We start from the raw sequence: 25,472 nt of genomic DNA, 5'->3' as shown, positions 1-25,472 counted from the left end.
ATGTGCCCTAAAACGCCATTCTTCCGCATTGTGCAGGTTTTCCTGTTCGGTCTGGCCGGAACGCACTGCGCAACCGACGTATCAACAGCCTACACGTGCCGTATGGATTCACCCAAGATGGGCCCTTGCATCGCCAGTAATTGCTACCCTGTCATCGAGCTTGCTCCGCCCCCTTCGCATCATGTGATCTCGTCTGCGTCCCCTATAAAAGTTGGCATCCAGAACTTCAGCTTCAGTGGGCACGGCGGACCCGGAGCGAACATGTGGCCTAAAACGCCATTCTTCCGCATTGTGCAGGTTTTCCTGTTCGGTCTGGCCGGAACGCACTGCGCAACCGACGTATCAACAGCCTACACGTGCCGTATGGATTCACCCAAGATGGGCCCTTGCATCGCCAGTAATTGCTACCCTGTCATCGAGCTTGCTCCGCCCCCTTCGCATCATGTGACCTCGTCTGCGTCCCCTATAAAAGTTGGCATCCAGAACTTCAGCTTCAGTGGGCACGGCGGACCCGGAGCGAACATGTGGCCTAAAACGCCATTCTTCTGCATTGTGCAGGTTTTCCTGTTCGGTCTGGCCGGAACGCACTGCGCAACCGACGTATCAACAGCCTACACGTGCCGTATGGATTCACCCAAGATGGGCCCTTGCATCGCCAGTAATTGCTACCCTGTCATCGAGCTTGCTCCGCCCCCTTCGCATCATGTGACCTCGTCTGCATCCCCTATAAAAGTTGGCATCCAGAACTTCAGCTCCAGTGGGCACGGCGGACCCGGAGCGAACATGTGGCCTAAAACGCCATTCTTCCGCATTGTGCAGGTGGGTACTCACTACTGTACAATAAGGAGCGATTGCCCTGGTCTTCTGGTCTTGCCGTGCCCCCATCAGTGCCTTTGTATTGCGTATGACGTTTACTGCGTATGCTCATTACTTCTGTGTGGGGATGTTGAGGTGAACCCTGGGCCTGTCGAGAAAATGCTGAAGGAGCTACTGGATGGTCAGAACAAAATTCCTTCGTACATAGCTGCGATAAAGGCGCAACAAGAAAACATGGAAAAAATTATTTCCGATTGGAACTCGCGTTTCGCTGTACTGGAACAACGTACTGCCTGTATTGATGCTCTGAAGGTGACAGTGGCCACGCTTGAAGCTAAATTTACTGATCTTGAAGACAGGAGCAGGCGGTCCAACCTAGTTGTTTTCGGCATACCTGAGCCACCGGAAGAAACCGAGGACATGCTGAAAGAAGCTCTACTCACTGAGGTTTTTGAACATAAACTTGAGGTCAAATGCAAATCAGTAGGTAGAATTCACAGATTAGGCAAGCCCGGTAGATTAGGTAAGCTAAAGGGTACAGATATTTCTGTTCAAAATGACTATTCTAAGGAAACACTCCGTAAACGTAAACTGCTCTGGAACAGCGCCAAAGAAGAAAAGAGACAAGGCAAGAAGGTTAATCTTGTACATGACAAACTTATGGTTGATCGGGATAGGTATGTATGGGATGACTGCAAAAACTCGAGGATTAAAATTGCCAGTTCCCAGTCCAGTAAACATAAAACATGACCTGAACGCCCCGATTCTAAACAACTGCGCCTCCTAAATATTAACGCACGCAGCATCGTTAATAAACCCGAGCAACTGGAGTCCATTCTTCTTGGCAATAGTCCGCACATTGTTGTTATCACGGAAACTTGGTTGTGTGACGATATCAGCGATGATGTCGTTTTCCCCTCCTCCTATCGGATGTATCGTCGAGATAGAAATCGTAGCGGAGGCGGTGTCGCTGTGCTCGTAAAATGTGCTCTTGATGCGACGCTTCTTAATCAGATCGACGACCACGAAAGCCTTTCTTTGAAGGTATCCTTCTGTGGGCGTTCATTTCTTATCTTTGCTGTGTATCGTGCACTTGACTCGCCTCCTCGGTTTCTGCATGACTTACACTAACACATGGCGTCATACAAGCATGACAGAATATTTCTTGTGGGCGATTTTAACATGCCTAACGTAAATTGGGACTCCGCTTTTGCCAGTGTCGGACAATCCCCGCAAACCTCGTATCTACTAGATATAATGATGTGCCATGATTTGCGCCAGGTGGTGAAGCAACCAACACGTGTCGGCATGACCTGTGCTTCTGTACTTGACCTTGTTTTTGTAAGTCAATCAATACAAAATTAATATGTCTGCATTGAAAATGGTCTTTCTGACCACCATATGGTGTCTTTTTCTTGCTCTGTGGAAAAATTGTGTACTGTGCCTCGAGCTAAATGTATTCGCGTCAAAAATTTTTCCCGTGCCCATGATGAATCTGTGTTAGATTATTTAGAACTCCGCCTAAGCAACTTCCACGGTTCTAACACTGCCCAAATGTGGGATACTTTCAAGAACATGTGTCTTCACTGTATTGAACATTTTGTTCCAGACAAGGTAAAAAAGACGCGTAAGCTAACCCCTTGGATTTCACGGGATATTTTACACTTGAAAAGAAAATTAAAACGCCTGAAGCGAGGAGTGTCCTCTCGTGACATCATTCAAACCACTCAATTAGCCCTTAATCAAGCCGTAGCAAGCGCTAAACGAAGTTATTTTGAGCACGAGTTGCCGAATTTGATTCGATCTGCTCCGCAGAAATTTTGGAACTTCTTGTCGAACAAAAGAAAACCTATTGAAAAATTATGTCACGATAATGCGCTCCTCGTTGATAAGACAGACATTGCTGAGCATTTAAACGCTTATTTCCACGGTGTATTTTCGACAGTACATGAGCCTATGCCCCAAATTGTTTCCAATTGCAGAATAAATGCTGATATTGTGTCTATATCTGGTGTGATTTCTATGATGCTTAACCTAAAAACTAAGTCTTCACCTGGTCCTGACGGGATACCGAACGTTTTTCTTTCCCGTTACGCTGAAGCATTATCACCCTTTCTTGTGGCAACTTTCAACACATCATTATCTTCTGGTGTCCTACCCTTTGATTGGAAAGTCGGACGCATTGTTCCCGTGTTTAAAAAAGGCAATGTCATGGTTCCTGGTAATTATCGTCCCATTTCATTAACATCATCTTGCTGTAAAATTTTAGAACATATTATAGCTAACTACATTTCCAAGTTTCTCAACAATAACGGTTTATTATCCTGCTTCCAACATGGTTTTAGAACAGGATTTTCTACTGTCACTCAATTAACCTCTATTGTTCACAGTTTTGCCGGCGTCCTTGATAAGACTGGCCAGGTCGACGTAATTTTCCTGGATTTTCGAAAGGCCTTTGACCTTGTTCCACATTCGCAACTTATGCTCAAACTACAGGCAATTGGACTTCCGGCCTTTATAACAAACTGGATTTCTTCTTATCTATCTGACCGCACGCAATATGTTAGTATTGATGATAAATGTTCCAAATCTTTACCCGTCACATCTGGCGTTCCGCAAGGTAGTGTACTAGGCCCTCTTTTGTTTCTTATATATATTAATGATATTGTTGATGTGATTACCAGCCCAGTACAAATTAGACTATTTGCGGATGATTGTATTCTTTTTAACAAAATAACTTGCCACGAGGATCAAATTCAATTAAATTCTAACCTTCTTAGCATACAGGCATGGTGCACAAAGTGGAATATGAAGTTAAATGCCGAAAAATCGGTCTTCATGAAAATTACTAAAAAGAAGAACAGCTTGTCGTTTTCCTATGAGCTTCCTGAACGACCGCTTTGTGAAGTCAGTTGTTACAAGTACCTTGGTGTCACCATTAAAAACAACCTAAGTTGGAATCAGCACGTTTCCAACGTCTGTGCGTCCTCTTTTCGCAAGCTCTGCCTTCTCAGACACAAACTTAAATTAGCTCCTCCAAGTGTTAAACTTCCTGCATACACATCGATTATTAGACCGAAACTCGAATACGCATGCTCAGTTTGGGACCCGCACTAGCAAAAAAAATATTCAGGCTCTTGAAATGATACAGCGCAAAGCGGTTCGCTTTATCTACTCAAAATATCGTTTATCAGACTCGCCTACTACTCTCATAAAAGAGCACGGGATCCAGACGTTGCAGGCACGACGTAAAATAAAAGGCTTAAATTTCTTTACCAGCTTAAGAGCAACAAACTCGGCATTAGCCCCGATCAGTTTATTCAGCCATTGACTTCTCGGCGTACACGACATCGACACGCTGCATCCCTGACCCCCTACAGCGCCAGAACAAACGTCTTCAAATTTTCCTTCTATCCACGCACCATATCTGACTGGAATGATCTGCCCATATCTGTTGTCTGTAGTATTGATGGGATTGAACATATAGAAAATTGAGACAGTATGTTTTTTTTTCTTTTTAGAAGTTGCTGTATTTTACCTTGTATTGTTGGTTTGTTTATACTTGAGTGATTATGCCCCTCCTGCTTGGGCCCCTTGTGGGGCCTGCAGTATGTCATAAATAAATAAATAATAAATAAACTTCAGTAGGTGCATTGGGATCGAAGTGGTGGAAAATTGGTGGAGACGTGAGTATCCAGCGCAGCGTCGTGATTGCGACATCGCAATAGGAATTCCAGCCCGAGAAGTCCGCGCTACTGGAAAGAAGCTGAGTTAGGGGGAGATTGTAGAAGCGAAATTGCGGATGAAACGCCGAAAATACGAGCACAAGCCTACGAAGCTACGGAGCTCCTTCAGGGTGGTAGGCTTGGAGTACTCGACAACGGTGCGCAGTTTGGCAGGGTCTGGCAATATTCCTTATTTTGAGACGACGTAGCCGAGAATTGTGAGTTTGCGGGCACCAAAATGACATTTTTTGAAGTTCATTTGCAACCCGGCTGATGTAAGGCACTGGAGAACTTGTTCCAGACGGGAAAGATGAGTTTCAAAATTTGTAGAGAAGACAACTATGTTGTCTAAATAGCAAAGACAGATATGCCATTTAAGCCCCTGATGACACTGTTCATCATCCTTTCAAAAGTTGCCAGCGCATTGCAAAGACCGAAGGGCATTACATTAAATTCATATAAGCCGTCTGGGGTCACAAACGCCGTTTTTGGACGGTCTGGTTCGGCCATTGGCACTTGCAAATATCAAGAGCGCAGATCAAGTGAAGAGAAAAACTCCGCACCTTGAAGGTAACCAGGGCGTCATCAATGCGTGGCAGGGGATAAACATCCTTGCGTGTGATCTTGTTTAGTCGCCGATAATCCACGCAAAACATAATGAAACCATCTTTTTTCCGCACAAGGACCACTGGCGAAGCCAAAGGACTGTGCGAGTGTTGAATGACACTACGTTGGAGCATCTCATCAACGTTTTGAGTGATGACGTCACGCTCAGCCTGCGAGACGCGGTAGGGGCGCTGACGATATGGATCATGATGACCGGTGTCGATAGTGTGAGTGACAACTGACGTGCGTACCAAGCGAGGTTGTCCGTGGTCGAAGGAGGCACGGAAACGGTCAAGTAGTTGAATAAGCTGATTGCGCTGGTCTTGCGTAAGCCCGATGTCCAGGCTACGCGACAGAACGTCTTCGTCAGGTAGTGAGGGTGCGGTGGCAGCCGTGACAGCATCCACGGACATCGGTGTCGTATCGGAAGAAGCATTGAAAGGAAGGATGGCATCATAAGCGTCAAGATGCCCAATACATTCGCCATGTAATAAGGTAGCGGGACAAGGGAACAGATTGCACACGTACACAGCACTCGAACCATTGGCAAGCGTTATGACGGCAAACAGGACGACAAGGCTCCGGTGACGAGCGCATTCTTGCGACAGTATAAAGAGGGCAGTTGAATCAGGGACAGAGTTGCAAAAAATAGAGAGCATGGCGACCGAAAAAGCAGAGATGATGACGTCAGTGGCGACGGTCACCTTTTTAGGCGAGCAAAAAAGATCTATGAATGTCGTGCTGAACGGAAACAAAACGAGTTGTGCACAGGCGCAGTCGACAACCGCATGTATAGGGGAAAGAAAGTTCCATCCCAGGATGATCTCATGAGACGCATGCGGAAGGACGACAAATTCAACAATGTACAGCACCCCTTGAATCACAACACGAGCAGTGCACGTGGCAGAAGACTGGACGTGCTGCGAACTCGCTGTGCGTAAGGAAATATCAACCAGTGGAGTCATCACTTTGTTCAGTTTGCGGCACAACATTTCACTTATTACACAAATAGCGGCACCTCTGTCGACAAGAGCAGTTGTGGCGAAAGCGTTCACGAACACGACAATCTCGTTAGGGGGCAAAAGATGAGGCCTTGGAAATTTCGTCGGTAGCGCAGTTCTTGCCTCGGGAACTGTGATGATTAGTTTTTCTCCTGGGCGTGGTTGGAATGGCGAAGCATGGGAGATGGAGACCGAAGACGGGCTGAAGGAGGTCGACGTGGGCTGAAGTCTGGTAGACGTGAGCGGTGGTCAGGTGCATCAGGTGTAATATGTGATTCTGGTAGCCGAGGAACGTTGCCGGAATGCTGAGCCTCATTAAAATAGAATCTACGACGACGACAGTAGCGCGCGAGATGCCCTGGAATACCGCAGTTGCAGCAGACAGGCCGGTTATCCGGAGTACGCCAAAAGTTAACAGGTGCTCGATGCGGCGAGAAGGGTTGATTTACCGTATAAACTGAAACAGGCGACCTGTAGTAGTTGGTGGCTAGACTGTATGAAGGGAGTGGCGGTTGGGAAGGATGCCGGCGGACGGCTTCTGCATAAGTCAGCGGTGCAGTACCTGATATTGGGGACGTGGGCGAAGGGAGAGCCTCGGCAACTTGCGTCTGAATAGCATGGTGAAGTGAGTGGTCCAGTGCTTGGGGGTCTCGTCGATGGTGGTCACAAGCAAGAGCTGTCGAGCAACTTCTTCACCGATGTACTGTTGAATTTGAGGCATCAATACGGTGTAGTCGGAGCCACTTCTTTTCCACTCCAAAGACGAAATATCTGCCGTTTGCGTACGAGCGCGACGTGTAGGAATTCGCTGCTTGCGCAGCTCATCAAAATTTTGACAGAGCTGAATCACGGCAGTGACGGTCTGTGGGTATTTGGCCACAAGCATATGAAAAGCGTCGTCATCAATGTTTTTCATTATAGGCTTTATTCTGTAAGCCTCCGTCATCCTCGCATCCACTCGCCTACAGAGGCCGATCACATCTTCAATGTAGCTCGTGAAGCTCTCACCGTTTAGCTGAAATTGTCCCTACAGGCCAAATTCAGGCGAAGCTTGCGCATAGCTGGACGACCGAAAAACGAGGTCATGGTCGCCTTGAAAACCAACCAGGTGGGGATGTTGGCTTGGTGGTTGGTGAACCATAGATTGGCCATAGATTAGGTGCAGAATCCGTTCACCACAACATATAGTGGCTGAAGAAGAAGATAGGAAGTCCCACCCTAGAATTAGCTGGTGAGAGCACCGGGTAAGCACAGTGAACTCGATGTAATGCAAAATGTCATCAATAAACACACGAGCAGTACAAAGAGCAAAAGGGCGGATAGCGTTCCCCTGGGCTTCTACTAGATTGGGTCCATTATAAGGTGTCATTACTTTTTTCAGGCGTTTGCACAAATCATATCTAATCACAGAAACTGTAGCACCGGTGTCCACCAAAGCGTCCACGAGAACTCCTTCCACCGTAACAGAAACCATGTTGAATGGGCGTGCTGGAGGAATACGAGTCCTACTGTTACGTGCAGTTTCTCCTCCGAAAACTGCATCATTTAGTTTTCCGACCGGTTGTCAGTAGTAAACGAGGCTGGCCGAAGAGGAGAGGAGGAGCGACGGAAGGGCGAAGGTGATCGGCGTCGGCTTGAACGGTATGTGTTCCGCGTCTCAGTCGACGCGGGCGGAGATTGAGACCGCTGCTGTCCAGATGAATAACGCCGAGCGTAAGAATCCCCTCTGGAAAAGTCTTGTTCACGCATGTCGTACCCGCGACGCTCGTCCTGCTGGCACTTGTGGCAGAAGCGCGATATATGGCCACGATATCCACAGTAAAAGCATGTTGGGCGAGACGGGCGCCCACTCGGGTAGTAGAGGGCGTTCGGCACACCGGGAGATTGCGCACTCAAGTGGACGGACGGAGGGTCGGGTGGGATTGGCCGGAAGTGGACCGGTGGTGCAGCAGAACCGGCATGAATGATGGCAGCGGTGAAGTAGAGTTTACTTTGCGAGGAGGCGCGGCCGCAACTTGCGCGTACGTTGAAGGGCTAGACAGAGGTGGCTGGACGTAGGCTGGACCGGTGAATGATGTTAGTTCCTCCCTTACGATGTCACGGAGGGCCATGCTTGAAGGCTGTGTGACAGATGGAGAAGGTTGTGAGATGCCCATTGATTGAAGTTCTTCTCGTATGATCTCCCGTATCATGTCACGCAGGTCCCAGTCTGCGGTACGGTGTTCACTATTGCCCGACTGAAGGCGAACAGAATCAAGTTCGTCGAGACGCTGACACGTAGACACGACGTCAGTGACAGTAGAAGGATTCTGGGCAACAAGGGCATTGTAGGCAATGCTTCCGACGCCCTTCAGGATGTGGCGCAGTTTGTCCGACTCGGACATCGAAGAATTGACGCGCCGGCAAAGCGCAAGGACATCCTCGATATAAGATGTGTATGACTCGCCGGGATGTTGTTGGCGATTATCTAGGGCCCTCGTCGCTAGAGCGGATCGAACGGCTGGCGTGCCGAATACTTGGCGAAGCTGCTGCTTGAAGGCAGGCCATATATATATATATATATATTGCCACGTGCCATTCTTCAAGCTTTGTTATCGCCCGAATACACTACACAATTCTCAGCGCAAACCGTGCCTGCAGTTTTCGAGAAGCTTCGATACTGTAGTAGATCGTTTCGATAAGATCATGCCCACTACGCGAACTGTACAGATTATTCTGGAACACTCGTCACCGCCAGCGATAACGCTAAAGCATTAGATGGCAAGAGTATAAATGCCGACGCACTTCGCCGCTTGTCAGTAGTTGATCGACGGCCGACGCTGCGTTTGCCGCTTACCTGGTGCCGGGATTCCCACTACCAGGCACGCTGCCAGTCGTCGACCCCATCTCATCGAGCATCAAGCAAACCCCTGGACAACCCCCCGGCTCTGTCCAGGCCTTCATCGTGAGCCAACGCCCGGGCACCACAGCGCAAGCCGCGGGAGCCAGGGCCAGGACGGAAGTGCGATGGCTTTCGCAGCGCCACCACCGAAAGCTCATTGCTTTAACTTCAGCGCTCCAGAGGGGAGCACCGTCGATGACATCATAGATGCCCTCGAAGCAGTAACCGGCCCAGCCGGTATCAAGTCCCTCCAGCACATGGGAGGTGCAAAGTTCGGCGCCGCAGCCGCAGCCACAAACGCACATGCAGCCACCAAGCTGAAGAGCCGGGCCACCATTCTCTTGAACGGCAAATCAGTTCCACTAGTCAGCGTAGGTCCTGAAGTAGTCCACGTCACAGTCTTCCGGGTACCGCTGTGGGTAGGCGACGCAGCCCTAGCAACTGCTCTCTCCGCCTACGGCAACGTGGAACATATCCACGAGCCAGTGTTCGAGGGCCACCCTGGGGTTGGCACAGGTGTCCGTGTGGCGCGAGTGGAAATGAAAAGCCAAATACCGAACTTTCTGACAGTTCAAGGCTACAATGTCATGTGTGACTACCGGGGTGTCAAGAAAGTGGGCTCTAAGTGCAGGATTGCTGGCCACATCACCAAAGATTGTACCACGCCCCGTTGCACGCGCTGCAACGTGTTTGGACATGCCACAGAGGGGTGCGCAGAACCGTGCCGCAAGTGCTCGGGCAGCCATGCAACAGCTGACTGCGTACGTCCGAAGTCCTTCGCAGCGACTGCAGCAGCGGCAACCGAAGAACAAGCGTGCACTGACCTCACGCTCGCATTGCTAATGATTATCCGGTGCTCGAGCCTGCGAGCGACACTGACACAAGCGACATTGACGCCCATGCTGAACCACAAGACGCAGGAGACCTGCCTCCCCTGTCTGAGAAAGCTTCGTCAACCCTTCACGCCCCGTCCGAGACCAGCGACATTTCACCGGCTGCCTATGAAGAACACAGCTCATCCAAAGCCGAAGCCCGAGTGCCCGTACTTAGCAGAGACCACGAGCCCTACAGCTCTGAAACAGATGGCACCACCAGTACCTCCGAGGCGTTGAGAGCTTCGGTGAAAGGCGGCACCAGAACAACGGGACGTGCAGACTCTCCGGTCATCAGCGCAGACAAGACCACAACGGTGATTATGCAACTGACAACGACGAGCGCCCACGCCAGCAAGTACTCGGCTCAGGCCCGCAAAACTGAGCCTGTCAAACCCCATTTACCAGATTACAGGTGCGGCCGCCGGTGCGAGTGTCGATGCCAGCGCCAAGGAAATAGACCGTCCAGCCACCAAACGAGCCCACCCATCGACCACGGACTCTGAAGGCTGTACGGAGAGTAGTACGCCCCGAAAATTCGCTAATGCTCTGACGACGTCAGAGCATTTCTCTCTTTAGTCATGTTCACTCGTTGAGCGCTCGCCCCACCCTCTGCAAGGAGTTTTTCTGAATTTTGCGCGCACTCTCCCTTTTCAAAATGGCTACGGTGAATTTCTTTCCATAAACGTCAGCGGTTACAGATGCCAAGATAAGCAAAGAGAAGTCCTGCACTTCGCAAGTTCACGTCATGTCGACATCCTCTTCTTACAGGAATGTAATTTGGGAACCTCTTTTGATGTGCAATCCTTTTGTTCACATTTTGGAGTCGAAGCCTTTTTTTCGCTGACTGATTCAAAGATGTGCGGAGTCAGAGTTGTTTTCTTAACACCAGCGTTACGTCGAAGAGCACACTGTGTTTATGGTTTTGACGGCCGCACACTAGCAGTAGACTTTGACCTCCACGGCGGACGAGTAAGGGCGCTCGTAATATATGCCCCCGCTCTACGTGGGGGCACGGTCGATTTTTTCAACTCACTCGACTCAGTTATGTTTGACAGCTACCCTACTTTCTTAGTAGGGGATTTTAACTGTGATGAGGACACTGACAGAGATGCGAGCGGACGCAGACGAAGCAGACAATATAGTGGAGGGTGCGCATTGCGACAACTCATCCACAATTTGAAGCTCAGGGATGCGTGTGTCGACACTCACAGAAATGACTTCTTTGAAACATGGCAACGGAGTCCCAACATGACCCGGCTAGACCGCTTCTATTTTCCAGAAATGCTAGCCACACATGTCCTTGGTTGCGAGGTCCTACATTTCCCAGCGGACGTTTCGTGCATTACAGACCACTTTACAGTGTCTGTAAAACTTTTCTTCGAACAATCCACTACATTTAGAAACCATTGGAAAATGGACACCACACTCGTGCACGACCCGGAGAGCGTAGCAATACTGCGCAATGCACTAGAGCAAGGATGCAAAAGGCCGCCTGAACCACGTAACTGGGACGCGTTGAAACACAGTTGGCGCGCCGAGCTTATCAAAGCGGGGCGCGAAAGGAAAGCGCGCCTGACGATAGAGATAAACGACACGCTACGAAAAGCGCGCATTGTACGCAGAGGCGAGACGCTGACGTTCGCAATGCACGACTATCTCGATCAGTTAAAGGTGCGCTACGAACTTTTGCAACGTCTTAGTTCGCGCACGGCTGCGCAGTCTTTTATCAGCGGACGACCGGTTTCAGATCCAGCTGTTCTTCGAAGTGCTCGCAACGGCTCCTTGGGTGAAAAATTGCATGTTCCTTTCGTTCAGTTGCCTAACGGTGAACAGTCCACACGAGCAGGAGACATAATGAAGGTCTTTGAAACACATTTTTCGAATCTGTTCAGGGCGCAGAACACAAACGACGTGAACTATACCACCATAGTTAATGAGTTTTGCGAAGGAATTTCCAGCGTACCGGAGGAACTCCGCGATGGTCTGTGGAGCCCAGTGACGCTGGATGAATTACGCATCGTGCTTCAGCGTATTGAACACAACCACCGCCGTCAGCCCTGACGGGATACCTTTGAGTTTCTAAAAACCTTCCTAGAAACAATACAAGACCACCTTTTGACAATGCTAAATGTGTTTCTTGCTGGCGGAATCAGACCGATTACGTTTCGTGAGAGCAGAGTTATACTCTTGCTTAAAAGCGAGGGAGAGCCGTCCGATCCAAGGGTGTGGAGGCCCATTTCCCTACTTACTCGGATTATAAGATATTGACAGCCATCCTTGCAAACCGCATAACAACCATTCCATTGGAAATAGTAAGCAACATACAAACATGCTGTGTCCCAGGTCGTACGATCTATTCCTCGCTTGCGCTGACTCGCGATTTATTCACGTACGCTACAAGAACACAAATATCTTGCGTTTTTGTTTTCTTTGATCAGGAAAAGGCTTTTGATCGCGTAGAATGGAGCTATCTCTTCGCTGTGCTTGAGTGTTATGGCTTCCCAGCACATTTAACCGACACCCTCCGCTTGATTACAAGAATACACACATGTTATAAAATCTTTGCAACAATGGCGAAACGATTTGCCAGTTCAAGAACTTAGGGAAATGTCCCCCACCGAGATGAGTGAATTAATATCATTCAAAAGCCTATCTGAAGAACAACGCCGGAAATGCCGGGTGAAAAGACGCTGGACTCTTGCAAACACGTCTCTCCCCTCCGAGGTCTGTGACCTAAACTGGCTCACGGAATGGGGGGCTTTACCAATGGCCAACCGCCTTGCGGCGTGGGGCGTGGCGCCCTCCGCCACATGCCCGCAATGCGGTTGCGTCGAAACACTAAACAATGTCTTCCATGAATGTATAGTAGCGCGCACCTTTTGGCGCATGGTTACCAGGATGCTCCAAACAAGTATGCAGTGGAAGTCTAGCCACAGGGATAACTTAATCGTACTCTTAGTGGCTATCGGAGCCTTCTTCATATGGAATTGAAGGGGACTGGCCTGCCTGAGGCGACGCCCCCAGAGAGCCATGTTTCCCCTACTACATCGGCTAAGAAACATAATGCTTATGCATTTTAACACAGAACTAGTCATGCTGGGAGAGGAGACTTTCCTCCGACGGTGGTCCACGCGATTTATTATCGTAAAAAACAACAGTGTTCATGCCTTTCCTCCCCTATTGAGGAGGTGGGCATGAGATTACAGTGTATATTTTTCTTTTCTTCTTTAGAAACATGTCGTTTTGTGCAATATTGTTCATGAGCGCGAGAACAAATTGTCCTCACAGGTGAATGCAAAATATCACGCTACACTGTGAATGACCTCCCCTTGTTTGTTCATATAGCCTTAATGTTTATTTAAGTTTATTCTTCTCGATGTCATGAATGTCCTGTCTTTGTTCTACAGTTTTTGCATTGTACGTCACTGCATACGCTATAAGTTCTTTCGCTGTATATAACAGCTTGCATTGTACATAAGCATTGTTCACCATTGTCCATTTTTATGTGTGCACATAAGCTGTGTAAGATATATCCGGAAATAAAATTCTCTTAAATGCTATCAGTGCAAGACTGCTACTGTAATCGGAATTTCCGTTTACCAGGCAGAGGTTCACCCAAATAACCTGTTAAATCCCAACATAAAGTCTTAAGTGTTCGGCCACGTCACGACCCGTGACATCTGGTGGAGGTGCTGTTTTTTTTATGTACCGGACGCCTCCGTCAAGCCGTAAACCCAACCCACGCCATGAAGACACCGACGCCAGCAACGAGCAGCGAATTATCCGCAGGCAACGAGGTCTGCCACCATAGTACGGGCTTTTACTGGACAAGGTTAAGCAAACCAAGACGTTGACGTCGACCACGGTGACCATGTCAACGCCGGTTCCACCCACACCCCTCCTGCTACGGCAAACCAGAGAGCCGCCAACTTTCCGTGGTTCGCCACTGGAAGACTCGGAGAGCTGGATCGAAAGGTTCGACCGCATCGCCGCCTTCAATGAATGGACAGACGATGACAAGCTCCGGCGTGTGTATTTCGCCTTAGAAGATGCTGCTCGAACCTGGTTCGGGAATCAAGAGCGAAGCCTTACAACGTGGGACGTCTTTCGCGCGAGCTCCCTCACCACACTCGCAAGTGTGGTGCGCAAGGAGAAGGCTGCAGCTCTCCTCGAAACCCGCATGCAGATGCCAAATGAAAACGTGGTGCTATTCACGGAAGATATGATTAAACTCTTCCGCCATGCTGACTCGGACATGTCCGAGGAGAAGAATGTCCGTCTGCTCATGCGAGGAGTAAAGCAGGAACTCTTCGCCGGGCTGATCAGAAACCCGCCAAAGATGGTTGCCGAATTCATTTCAGAAGCATCTATGATAGAGAAGACGCTCGAGATGCACACGCGGCAATATAACCGTAGCTTCTCGTCTACAAGCTACGCCGGCATTCAAGCGCTAGGAACCACTGACTTGCGTGAGACGATCCGAGCAATCGTGCAAGAGGAGCTGCGAAAATTACTTCTTTCCGCGGAGCCTCACGTGGAATCCATCGCGGACGTCGTACGCTAGGAGATCCAGCAATCATTGAAACATTGAATTGCTGCACAAACTTGAAGGAAAACAAGTTTGTGCAGCAATTCAATTTTTCAAGTATGAACCAACTAGTCTGCAAAAAAGTGTATTGATCCAGCAATCGCTAGCGTTCCTCAACCTCAAGAGCCGCAGCTGCAAGTCATGAGCTATGCTGCTGCAGCCCGCCGCCACGCCCCTCCTCCACGCGCACGCCAAAACACCGCCCCATCGCACTTCCGTCGCCAGACGCCACCGCCGCCACCACCCTCACTGACATCCTACTGTTCGCCAGCGGCACAGCACAGTGCGCCGAGGAAAACCGACGTTTGGTGCACCCCTGACCACCGCCCACTCTGCTACCGCTGTGGCGAGGCCGGGCACACATACCGCCGTTGCCAGTACCGACTGATGCGACTGCGTGGCTTTGCCGTCAATGCACAACATCCGCAGCCAGGGGAACGGCCACACGACATCGACGACTACCTGACAGGAACTCAGTAGACACCACGAAGTCCTTCCCGTTCGCCATCGCCCAGCCGCCGCATGTCACCGCACCACCAGCAGTATTCTGGCCCAACGCGCGTCTGGTCTCCTAGCCCGTATCCGTGAAACTAAGGGCAGCATCCGATGGAGGTGCGGTTGCTGTGCGACGAACTACCGAAGATCCTCCGACGACGATGACGCCGCGATGGAGCTTTCGGAACACCACGCCAACCAGGCCAAGTCTTCACGACGAAACCTCACTTACCGAAGGTGACCTGACGACGCAACATAGAAGCAGCGGAACAAGCCGACGAAGCCATGACCCGACGCCACGGTCTAACTGCAACGCGAGACGGCGAACTAGCGACCTCGACGTTCTTATCGACGGCCACAGTGTCACCGCTCTCGTGGATACTGGAGCCGACTATTCCGTCATTAGTTGGTCGTTTGCTGTGAAGTTGAAGAAAGTTAGGACAGTTTGGGAAGGCCCCGAAATCCACACAGCCGGAAGTCATGTCGTAACGCCAGCAGGAACCTGCACAGCGATAGTCATCCTTAACGGCCGTATTTATGCTGCAGACTTCGTAGTCCTACAGCGTTACTCGAAGGATGACATCCTTGGCATGGACTTCTTATGCCTCCATGGTGCTGTCATCAACCTAAGAACAAAGTCAATAACGTTATCCACAGAAGAAGCACTACCACTACGCACGCCGTCAAGAAACCATGTACTGAATGTGCTGGAAGAACAAGTTACCATTCCGCCTCGCTCTAGCGTCATTATTTCAGTCGGCGCCCCTAAATCACCTGATTTGAAAGGCGTCGTTGAAGGCAGTCAGCATTTGTTGGTCACCAGCAATATTTGCGTCGCAAGAGGAATTGCAGAGCTGTGGGGAGGCAAAGCAACGGTTATGCTCAAAAATTTCAGCAATGATTACAAACATCTGAACAAAGTAACGACGGTCGCGTACATCGAAGAAATCGTGGAAGCCACCAGTGCTTTCACCCTCGCCGATTCTGCGGAACCTGCTCAGAGAAACCAAGCCCCTCCCTCAGCTTTTGACGTCAATCCCAGCCTTCCGAACCATAAGCGAGAACAGCTCAGAACCCTGCTGCTGCAATACGAAGATTGCTTTTCATCGTCGTCAAAAATTCGGCAGACGCCAATCGCGAAACATCGCATCATAACCAAGAAAAATGCCAGACCACTCCGGCAGGGTTTAGAGGCGAGAACGCGAGGCCGTAAAGACACAAGTTGTTGAAATGCTACGGGACGACATCAGCCAGCCGTCCAAGAGCCCATGGGCGCCACCGCCATCGTATACTCCCCGGGCGTCCGTCCCCATGCGTGTACCCGACCACGCGTGTTTCCATCCGGGTGTAGCCAGGGGATGGCACACCAAGGTCCTTCCCCCTCTCCCTCCTTCCAAATTTTGCCATGGTATATCGCTCACACGCACACACACAAAAAAAACTGTCGCCACATGCGCCTGCCTGCCACAAAGTTCAATTCTAGATGTCTAAAAAAACAAAAAAAGTGTGCCAATGCTCCTGCCATCCGCGACTTCAGCTCACAGGGCTCCTTGCTTACAGATTACGTCTGTAGAGTGGGCCCATAGCCACTGTCACTTCCTTTTAATCTTGTTTTGATCTACAGGCGAAAACGTGGTCAGACTCGAAAACTGCTTTGTTTTCGAAGAGATGGCGCGAAATATTACACAGCTGATGAATGAAACTGCAAGAAAACAATGTTAGACACAAACAAGTTTACTGAAACAAAAAAATTTTCGTCTAGATCACGGAAAGCCAGGCCTCGCAGCATGCTCAAGGGCGTAAAACCATGCGGCTGGCTGATCGCATTTCTTGAAATCACGACTTATCTCTTTGTAGAAGCTCCCGAAGCGAACCAAGCATTCACAATTTTCACCGATGTGTGGCTAGATGGCGATCAAGTTTGCAACTTGGGACCACCGTAGAAGTTTTGCGCAATATATATTGGCAGCGTGCCACAGGGAAGAGTTGAAAGTATGACTGAGGAACACGCGTGCGTTATACTCACGTTTTCCCGCAATCATACCAGACAGGTTGCGGCTGTAAGAATGCTGTGTTTCTTCCCCTAAAGCGGGGAATGCGCTTGCGCTGTATGTGCGCTAAATATAAATGTAATTTGCGTATGCTTGTAATGCCTACCGTGGCTCGCCTTTAGACATAAACCTACAATGAATGAAGTAGTGTGGTTGCGCGCACTTCTTGCTGCAAAGATAGGTGTCTACCGTTATTAACCAATTGATGATTCGACACAGAATTCATCGTCACCTTTAACATGGGCGGCGCGCTCGGCCGCCATAGTTTTTTCATTGAGTTGGCCATAGCAGACGACGCCAGCAGTGAGGTATTGTGAGAAGCGTCAGACGTTTCCGGGGCATTTATTTAGCACTTCATACTGTCAGGGAAGAAGCTGCACCAGCATTTTACTAATTTTGTTCAGTGAATCACAACAACAACAACAACAACAACAACAACAACAACAACAACAACAACAACAACAACAACAACAACAACAACAACAACAACAACAACAACAACAACAACAACAACAACAACAACAACAACAACAACAACAACAACAACAATAATAATAATAATAATAATAATAATAATAATAATAATAATAATAATAAAGACGCGAAAGCGGCTGCGGGCTGCGCGTGGGAGGGCGGAGGAACAATCCAACCACGTACGGAGGGCCATGGTCTTCCAGTGCCGTCATGGACGCGGCCAGCAACTGCGGCAGACCCCTCTTAGGAAGGTGTCTGACCAGTTCTGCAGGACCAAATAAAGTTCATTTCACTTACATCCCAGGAAGGCCTCCGCATGGTGGTGCCATGATATGTCCTCGCGTCCAATAACTATATATAGGAACGCCGCCCTGAAATTAGTGCCTCTTGTTAACTGCTACTACCTTTATTTTAAGAGTTCACTGTAAAGGCACGAAAAGCACCGCCAAGAGTGAGTGAGTGAGTGAGTGAGTGAGTGAGTGCTCAAGGCTTTCGCTTTTGGCGTTCTCTGCATTCCGAGCAGCAGTCTTCAATTTGTGCCTAAAATAGGACCCTGAAACAGGAATTTTCCATTCGCAAATATTTCGCGACAGCCCCAGTCTGTTTGAACACGTTGTTTACAAAATGTTTCGACTGAGTTTCCTATGAAACAAGTGGAGGGGCGGGTGAAAGGGTGGTACCATCTCTCAATCAATAATTTAGAGAGGGCAAAGTCTCCCCCTCTTTATTAAGTCATAATGCCCCCTATTAATAAACGTAAAGGACACGTATGTCACTAAATATATTAGCGGCCCAAGGCCCCCGATGTTGCTTTGCAGGAACTGTTTACTTCTAAACTTCCTGGTTGAAAGCCAGAGACCGAAACTAGGCCGTTGCAAGAAGCACATAGTTCAATTATAACTTTTCAGGGGCGAATATCCTTTGGGCACCGCTTTATCGGCGAAGCCCCACTGCAGAAACCAAAACCCAAACTGAACACCTACACAGTAGAGAATCGTGTAAGAAAATGCGCAGCTTATACATGGAGTGAAATATACACGGGTGAAATCCTCGTCCGTCCTTCCGTCTGTCGGTCTGCCTGCGTGTCCGTGCATGCTTCTGTCTGTGCGTCCGTCGATTCGTCTCTGCTTTCATCCATCCGTCTGTCTGTCTGTCGATGCTTGCGTCCATCCACCCGTGTGTCTGTCCGCCCATCCGTGCTTCTGTCTGTTCTTCTATCCGTTTGTCTCTCCGTGGATTCGTTCCTGATTCCGTCCATCCGTCCGTCCATTCGTCCATCCGTGAGTCCTGTCATCCATATGTCTGTACTTTCATCCGCCCATCCATAAGTGCTTCCTTCCGTTCATCTGTTCTGTATACGTCCATGCTTCCGTCCAACCATCCATTATTTTGGACGTCTGTCCATCTCTCTGTCCGTTCATGCTTCCAGCCATCCGTCCGTGCTTCTCTCCATCTGCCCTTCCATCCATTAGTCTGTAAATTCGTCTGTCCCTCTGTCCATGCTTCCGTCCGTTTGTCCAGGTATCCGTTCGTTTTTTGGTCGTCCGTACATGCGTCTGTCGGAGCTAACACGAGAAAGATCCAGCCCTGACAGCGTTCAGTTTTCGAACTGATTTTTTTATTATTATCGCGCTGCACCCGCCGCGCGGCCCAAATGCCAATTTCTTCTTCCTTCACGAGCGGCGCATTGAGGCGCTACAGGGCTCCCCCCCCCCCCCGTAGAGCGAGAGTCGTAGGAATCACCAGAGAAGTCGCCCAGTGGACATGCTTGGATGTTGGCATTTGGACTTTAGATTGATGAAACCCCGCGGCCGCGAGAGCGGCGATATACGCAGGTTTCAGTCAATCAGCAGCCACGACGTCTTCATGGCCATTATGTCCAGCGTGAACGTCTTAGGTGTACGATGGAGTACGCGGAATAGGCCATCATAGGCTGGTGTTAGGGGTGGCCGTATTTGGTCACGCCGAACGAAGACGTGACTGCAGTCATGCAGATCCTGACTGACGAAGACAGACTGGGGGTGTCGGTCGGCAGGAATCACAGGAGCAAGGTCCCGAAACGTGGTGCACAGCTCTCGAATGTACGTGGAGGCATCGTGAGTGAAAGGTGGCGATGATGGCTCGAAGAATTCTCCTGGAAGACGCAGGGAAACGCCATTGACTAGTTCGGCTGATGAGCAGCCGAGATCCACTTTCAATGCTGATCGGATGCCCAGAAGTACAAAGGGGAGGTGGTCGATCCAACTTTCCCTTGGCTGGTGAGCAGTGAGGGCAGCTTTCAGTTGTCGATGAAGCCGTTCGACCATGCCATTGGCGGAAGGATGGTAGGCAGTTGTGTGGATGTGTCGAATGCCCAGGATATTAGCAAGTGCGGTGAAAAGGGCCGATTGAAACTGATGACCGCGATCAGTGGTGACGACAGAAGGGCATCCAAAGCGCGACACCCAGCCGTTTGTGAAAACCTTCGCAACTGTTGGTGCTGAAATATCGGTAATGGGAAACACTTCCGGCCATCTGGTGAAGTGATCCACACATGTCAGCAGGTAACAGAGTCCTTGCGATGATGGAAGAGGACCGACGATGTCGAGATGGGCGTGAGAAAACCTTGCGTCTAGAGGCCGAAACGGGGTGTTGCCGTGACAGTGTGACAGTGAACTTTAACGCGCTGGCACTCAAGGCAGGTTCGCGCCCTGCGTCGGACATCAGCATTGATGCTTGGCCAAAGGAAACGAGATGTGACTAGCTTCTCGGTCGCACGAATACCAGGATGGCTCATACTGTGCAATCGATCAAAAAATTGCACGACGAAAAGCTGAAGGCATGAAGGGCCGAGGGACACTAGTAGACGTTTCGCACGTTATTAATGAGGTAGAAAATGGAAGCGAACACTCCGTGAACGATAGAGACGTGGATGAAGATCGAAGACGATGCAGCTCAGGACCGTTGCTTTGGGCAGCTGCTAGCTCTTCCATGTCTAGTGGTGGCTGGGTCGATAAGGCATCGATGCGGGATAGTGCATCAGCAGCAGCATTTTCCGGCCCATGTACGTGTCCGAGATCCACAGTGAACTCGGAAATAAAGCATAGTTGACGAATCTCCCGTGCAGTGTAATTGCTGTGATTGCGATGGAAGGCAAACGTCAGAGGCTTGTGGTCTGTAACGACGTAAAAGTCCCGGCCCGCCAATAAATGACGAAAATATTTGATGGCGAGGTATACCGCGAGGAGTTCTCGGGCAAATGTACTGTATTTTGCCTCTGGTGGCTTCAGTTTTTGCGAGAAAAACCCAAGGGGCTGCCAACCGGATACGTGCTGCTCGAGAACGGCGCCAACTGCCACGCTTGATGCATCGGTGATGAGACGAATTGGGGCATCAGGGACGAGATGTATGAGCATGGTAGCGTCTGCCAGAGCCTTCTTGGTAGTGCTGAAGGCAGATGCAGCGTCCTTGGGCCACTCCAGTGGCGCAGCCGGGTCTTCCTTTTTAGACAATAGGTCGGTCAAGGGCTTTAGGAATGTGGCGCACTTTGGAAGAAAGCGGCGATGGAAGTTTAGTAGGCCCAGAAATTTTCGGAGTCTCTTCAGTGAAGTCGGGGGTGGAAAGTCTTGAATAGCCTTCACTTTGCTGGCGTGTGGTTGGATACCCTTTGGAGTGACAAGGTGGCCTAGGAACTCAATTGTAGCGACGCTGAAGAGGCACTTATTGGGAATAATTACGAGGCCGTAATCATCCAGGCGGTGGAACAGGGTGCGCAGGTGGGCTTCATGCTCAGGGCCGGATGAGCTTGCTACAAGGAGGTCATCAAGGTAGGCTGTGGGCAAGTGTGGGACCAGGTTAGCCAGATGAGGACAGAGGACGTTCTAGGACAACGAGAGACTTTTATATACACGAAGACGGACAAAGGGATACACACAACATAAACTCCCACATATATACACGTGTTCACGGTCCTACGCGAAAGGGAGTTAATGTTCTTGTTCGTCCACTCACATCCTACTCTTGGGGCGTGAACGTTGCGCTTGACCTTGAGCTCCCGGGTAGTCAGGAGGCGGTGTGCCTTGTGCTTGTGGAGTTCGTACCGAGGCGGGGCCCGGTCTAGAAGATAACCGCAACGGGCATCCCAGTACGGTGGTCAACGCCTGGGCTTGCCTGTACACCACCGAGAACAGCGTACCGCCGACTGCCGCGAACAGACCTGGGACAGCGTCTCGCTCCGGGACCAGAACAGCAGCTGGCCGTGACGAACGTTGCTTCAGACCAACGTGGGGGTGAGGTGGGGCGACGCCCAGTCCAAGACGCACCCGAGGACTTCAACGCCGAGACGAGGCCCGGACACGGAGGGTCAGAACGAGCAGCCGGGGCGTGGCCCGAACTTGTCCTTGCTCTCGGCTCTCTGGGGTTAGCCGAGCTGTCCCCGTGGCTCGGGAGCTTTTCACGTGGTACGCGCACGAGCACGCGCATAGGCGAGCTTATAGTTTTACCGCTATCACCATCATGATTATTCCCGCGCACCCTGAAATACTAAATCGGCCCCGCACACCGATTTTCTACGTCAAAGAATGACGCACACTCTCCAGGGCAGCGTTTTTTTACCACAACTTCCCCCCAGTTCAAGAACAGCGAAACGGTGGGATAGGAAGGGTAGGCATGTTCATAAACCCTACTGAAACGTTCCGTATGAAATCTTACGGAAAATATATAGACTCCGAACCATTTCCTTATGCTACATACGGAAAAAATATGGAGTTTTATGGAAATATACGGAAGTTGTATGGCATATACGGAATGCTTCTTATGGAGTATAAGGAAGGATAAGGAAATTGTATGGCGTATACGGAAAGCTTTTTATGGAGTATACGGAAAGATAAGGAAAAGGTATGGCATATATGGAAAGCTTCTTATGGAGTATATGGAAGGATAAGGAAGTTTTATGGCGTGGATGGAGTGAGTTTTATGGAAAATAAGGAAAAATAAGGAAACTTATGGAACATACGGAGAGTTCCTTATGGAAGATATGGAAGGATAAGGAAAGTGTATGGAGTGTACAGAAGCTTTCTCAAGGAAAATGCAGAATATGTAAGGTCTTACAGAAATATACAGATTTTGTAAGGTGCTTACGAAAACGTGTCATAGTGTATGAAAGGCATGTGGATTGTTGCAAAAATGTGAAATATCTACATTTGTTCTCACATTTTCATCAGGAAATCCGAGCTCTATATAGTTATAAATTAATGCACAGTGACATATATAGTACAAAAGAATAACGCAGGCTAGCCTGTGTTGTCAGTCACCGCTGTTCGCCCTTTTCCAGAATGAATACAACCTCTGCAGATGACCAGGTGCTAAACTCTGTCACACGGAAAATTAGTCATTCACAATGATTAACAATAACTCATTTTACTTGCATGCTGTCACATGAAAACAATTGATTTAAATCAAGCAAAAAAGCATAACTTCAAGGGCTCGTTTTTTGGTAGAAACATACAATATTAATGAGAACTAAATTCAATGCGAATGAACTTGTCAATATTAATGAAACTGTTCTCATTAATATTGGAAGAGAAAGGTCATTTTAAAATATCGACCATGAGCTTAGCCCTCTTGAGCACCGACAAAAGAAAGGAAAATCTATGAAAACTAATTGCATGTAGCCTGAAAGTAATTTTTTATTGATAGAATGTGCTCCTACAATATAAATACAGCTATACACAACTTGCCACCGCTTCACGACAGAAACGAGGTTGAAAAGAAACATGAGCAGGGGTGCACAGTTGAGACACGTACCAGATGAAAAGGAACATATATGCCAGCTGGGGGTGGGAATGGGGTGGCTGGAGCCTTCCCAAAACTTTTGTGTGCCTCCCCCCACCCTGTTGCCCCACCCCCAAGAGGGAACACAGAGAATGGCTAAGTTCTCCATCTCCCTACCCCCTGAAAAAACTCACTTATCATGGGTGCCCCCCTGGTAAAGTAATCATGGTGCTGCCTCTGCATGGCCAACAACCAACCCCTGGCTGCAGAAATGAGACTGGCAGCAATTTCATGTAGCCACTCAATCACCACAACTTAAGCAGTCAAACTATTACCACTCACGACACAAGAACACAAAAAAATATGACAGGCGTAAGCAACTGTAGTACGTAGCTTTCTTTTGATAGATATGTGTGGTTTAACGTCCCAAAACCATTATGAGAGCCGCCGTAGTGGAGGGCTCCGGAAATTGACTACCTGCGGTTCTTTAACATGCACCCAAATTTGAGCACACGGGCCTACATCATTTTTGCCTCCATCAGAAATGCAGCCGCCGCAGCCAGGATTCGATCTCGCAACCTGCGGTTCAGCAGCCTTAGCCACTAGACCACTACGGCAGGGTGTCGTAGATTTCTTTTAAAAACCTTGATCTCTCTAAATAAAACCACCAATAAGATGATCTAATATAGACTAAGGTATTTACGAATTATAAAAGTTACGTTATAGGAGTTAACAGCCATGTCTCTGCTGGTCCCTGCCATGGGCACTATGCATTTGGTCCAAAATCGAATGCAAATATATTTCATAAACTCATTCGACAGGATATGTTTTCATCTAATGACATGAAAAACCAATGGTGTTTGCTGTAAATTACATAAAATTTGTTGCGTGATAGGGGTATAAGAAACGTACACACATACGCATGTTGAGCTTAAACAAGCAGACTCATTCAGTGACCAAACAACATGCACTAACTCCCGTCTGGAAGATACATCTAAATTTACGTCTAGCAGCGTAAGCAAGATATAATAGCTCTTTTAATAAAAATTTGTTTGCACGAACAATTCAATTTTTCTGAATGTCACTGCCATTGATGTTCACAGTTTGTGCAAATGAATATACAAATGTCAAACACAATCATTTATTGCAAGTACCACTGCAGAATGAAAATAATAGGAAAGCAAGAATTCAGTCAAATGAGGCAATTTAACACATACCACACATAAAAAAAAACATGTTTAATTAGAACCTTCTATATTTATGGCAGCATTTGCATATAGATCCTGGTGAAAAATACCAATGCACATGAGCACCAAACAGTACACAAAACAATACACCAAACAGTACATACAGATTATTCTGGAGCCTACATCACCTCTAGCGATAACGCTAGAACATTCGGTGGCAAATGTATAAATGCCAATGCGCTTCGCCGCTTGTCCGTTGATCAACGGCTGACGATCCGTTCGCCGCTACCAGTGCAGGTCTGCTACTGTGATCCGACTTTCGTTCACCGGGCATAAGTTCGCTAAAATAAACAGTTTAACCTTCATTGTACTCTCTGCTTCTTTGTCGACGTCACAACCCTGTGACATCTGGTGGAAGTGCTGCTTTTTGGTGTTTCAGACACCCCCTTCAAGCCAGGAAACTAGCCCAAGCGGCAAAGAAAACAAAAACGGCAACCCTTAACAGTGAAGAAGCTGCAGGCAGAGGGGACTGCAACCAGAGTAGGGGTCCCTTCTTGAAACAGCCTACATCATTCCCCTACGTACATACATCAATCACCTACATACATTTGTCAAGATCCGGCAGCCCCGGATCCCAACATCAACTGCAGCAACCATGATCGACCGCCCCCGTGCAGCCTGCCCCAGTTGTTCTCCGGCAGCCGAAGGGACCTCCAACGTTCTATGGGTCGTCAGGCGACGACCAGCAGACAACCGACAACTGCCGTTACAATCTTCTACGACGCTTCGTGGAATACCAGCCCGGTGAACGTGTTTGGGTTTGGACGCCAATGCGCTGACATGCTCAGTGAAAAGCTTCTGCGACGGTACCTCGGACCGTACAAGGTAATTCGACGTCTCCGCCCACTCAATTACGAAATTGTCCCCGACGGTATCACGAACTCTCAACGACGCCGATCCCGACCTGAAGTCATCCATGTCGCGCGCCTCAAGCCATTTCATGCGCGTTAACGAACTGAAAC

At 49.0% G+C, this 25,472-nt stretch overlaps 1 protein-coding gene across 1 annotated transcript; it reads left to right on the top strand.

Moving 5' to 3' along the window:
• Positions 1-24,952, top strand: LOC142775444 (uncharacterized). Its single transcript, XM_075876842.1, has 3 exons — positions 1-471; positions 559-819; positions 24,890-24,952. Exons 1-3 carry the CDS (start codon positions 1-3, stop codon positions 24,950-24,952), a joined length of 795 nt encoding a protein of 264 aa, XP_075732957.1.
• The last annotated feature ends 520 nt before the right edge of the window (positions 24,953-25,472 follow it).

The sequence above is a fragment of the Rhipicephalus microplus genome, chromosome X (genome assembly GCF_043290135.1).
Source record: "Rhipicephalus microplus isolate Deutch F79 chromosome X, USDA_Rmic, whole genome shotgun sequence".
Classification (NCBI taxonomy): Eukaryota; Metazoa; Arthropoda; class Arachnida; order Ixodida; family Ixodidae; genus Rhipicephalus; species Rhipicephalus microplus.
Note: the sequence above shows the minus strand (reverse complement) of the source record. Positions and strands in the feature narration are given on the sequence as shown.

Bases quoted from the DNA above. Each gene is read 5' to 3' on its own strand.
- LOC142775444 (XM_075876842.1), top strand. From the start codon at position 1: ATGTGCCCTAAAACGCCATTCTTCCGCATTGTGCAGGTTTTCCTGTTC. The intron at 472-558 runs GTTGGCATCCAG...TGCATTGTGCAG, and splicing joins CGTCTGCGTCCCCTATAAAA to GTTTTCCTGTTCGGTCTGGC. The intron at 820-24,889 runs GTGGGTACTCAC...TTGGTGTTTCAG, and splicing joins CATTCTTCCGCATTGTGCAG to ACACCCCCTTCAAGCCAGGA.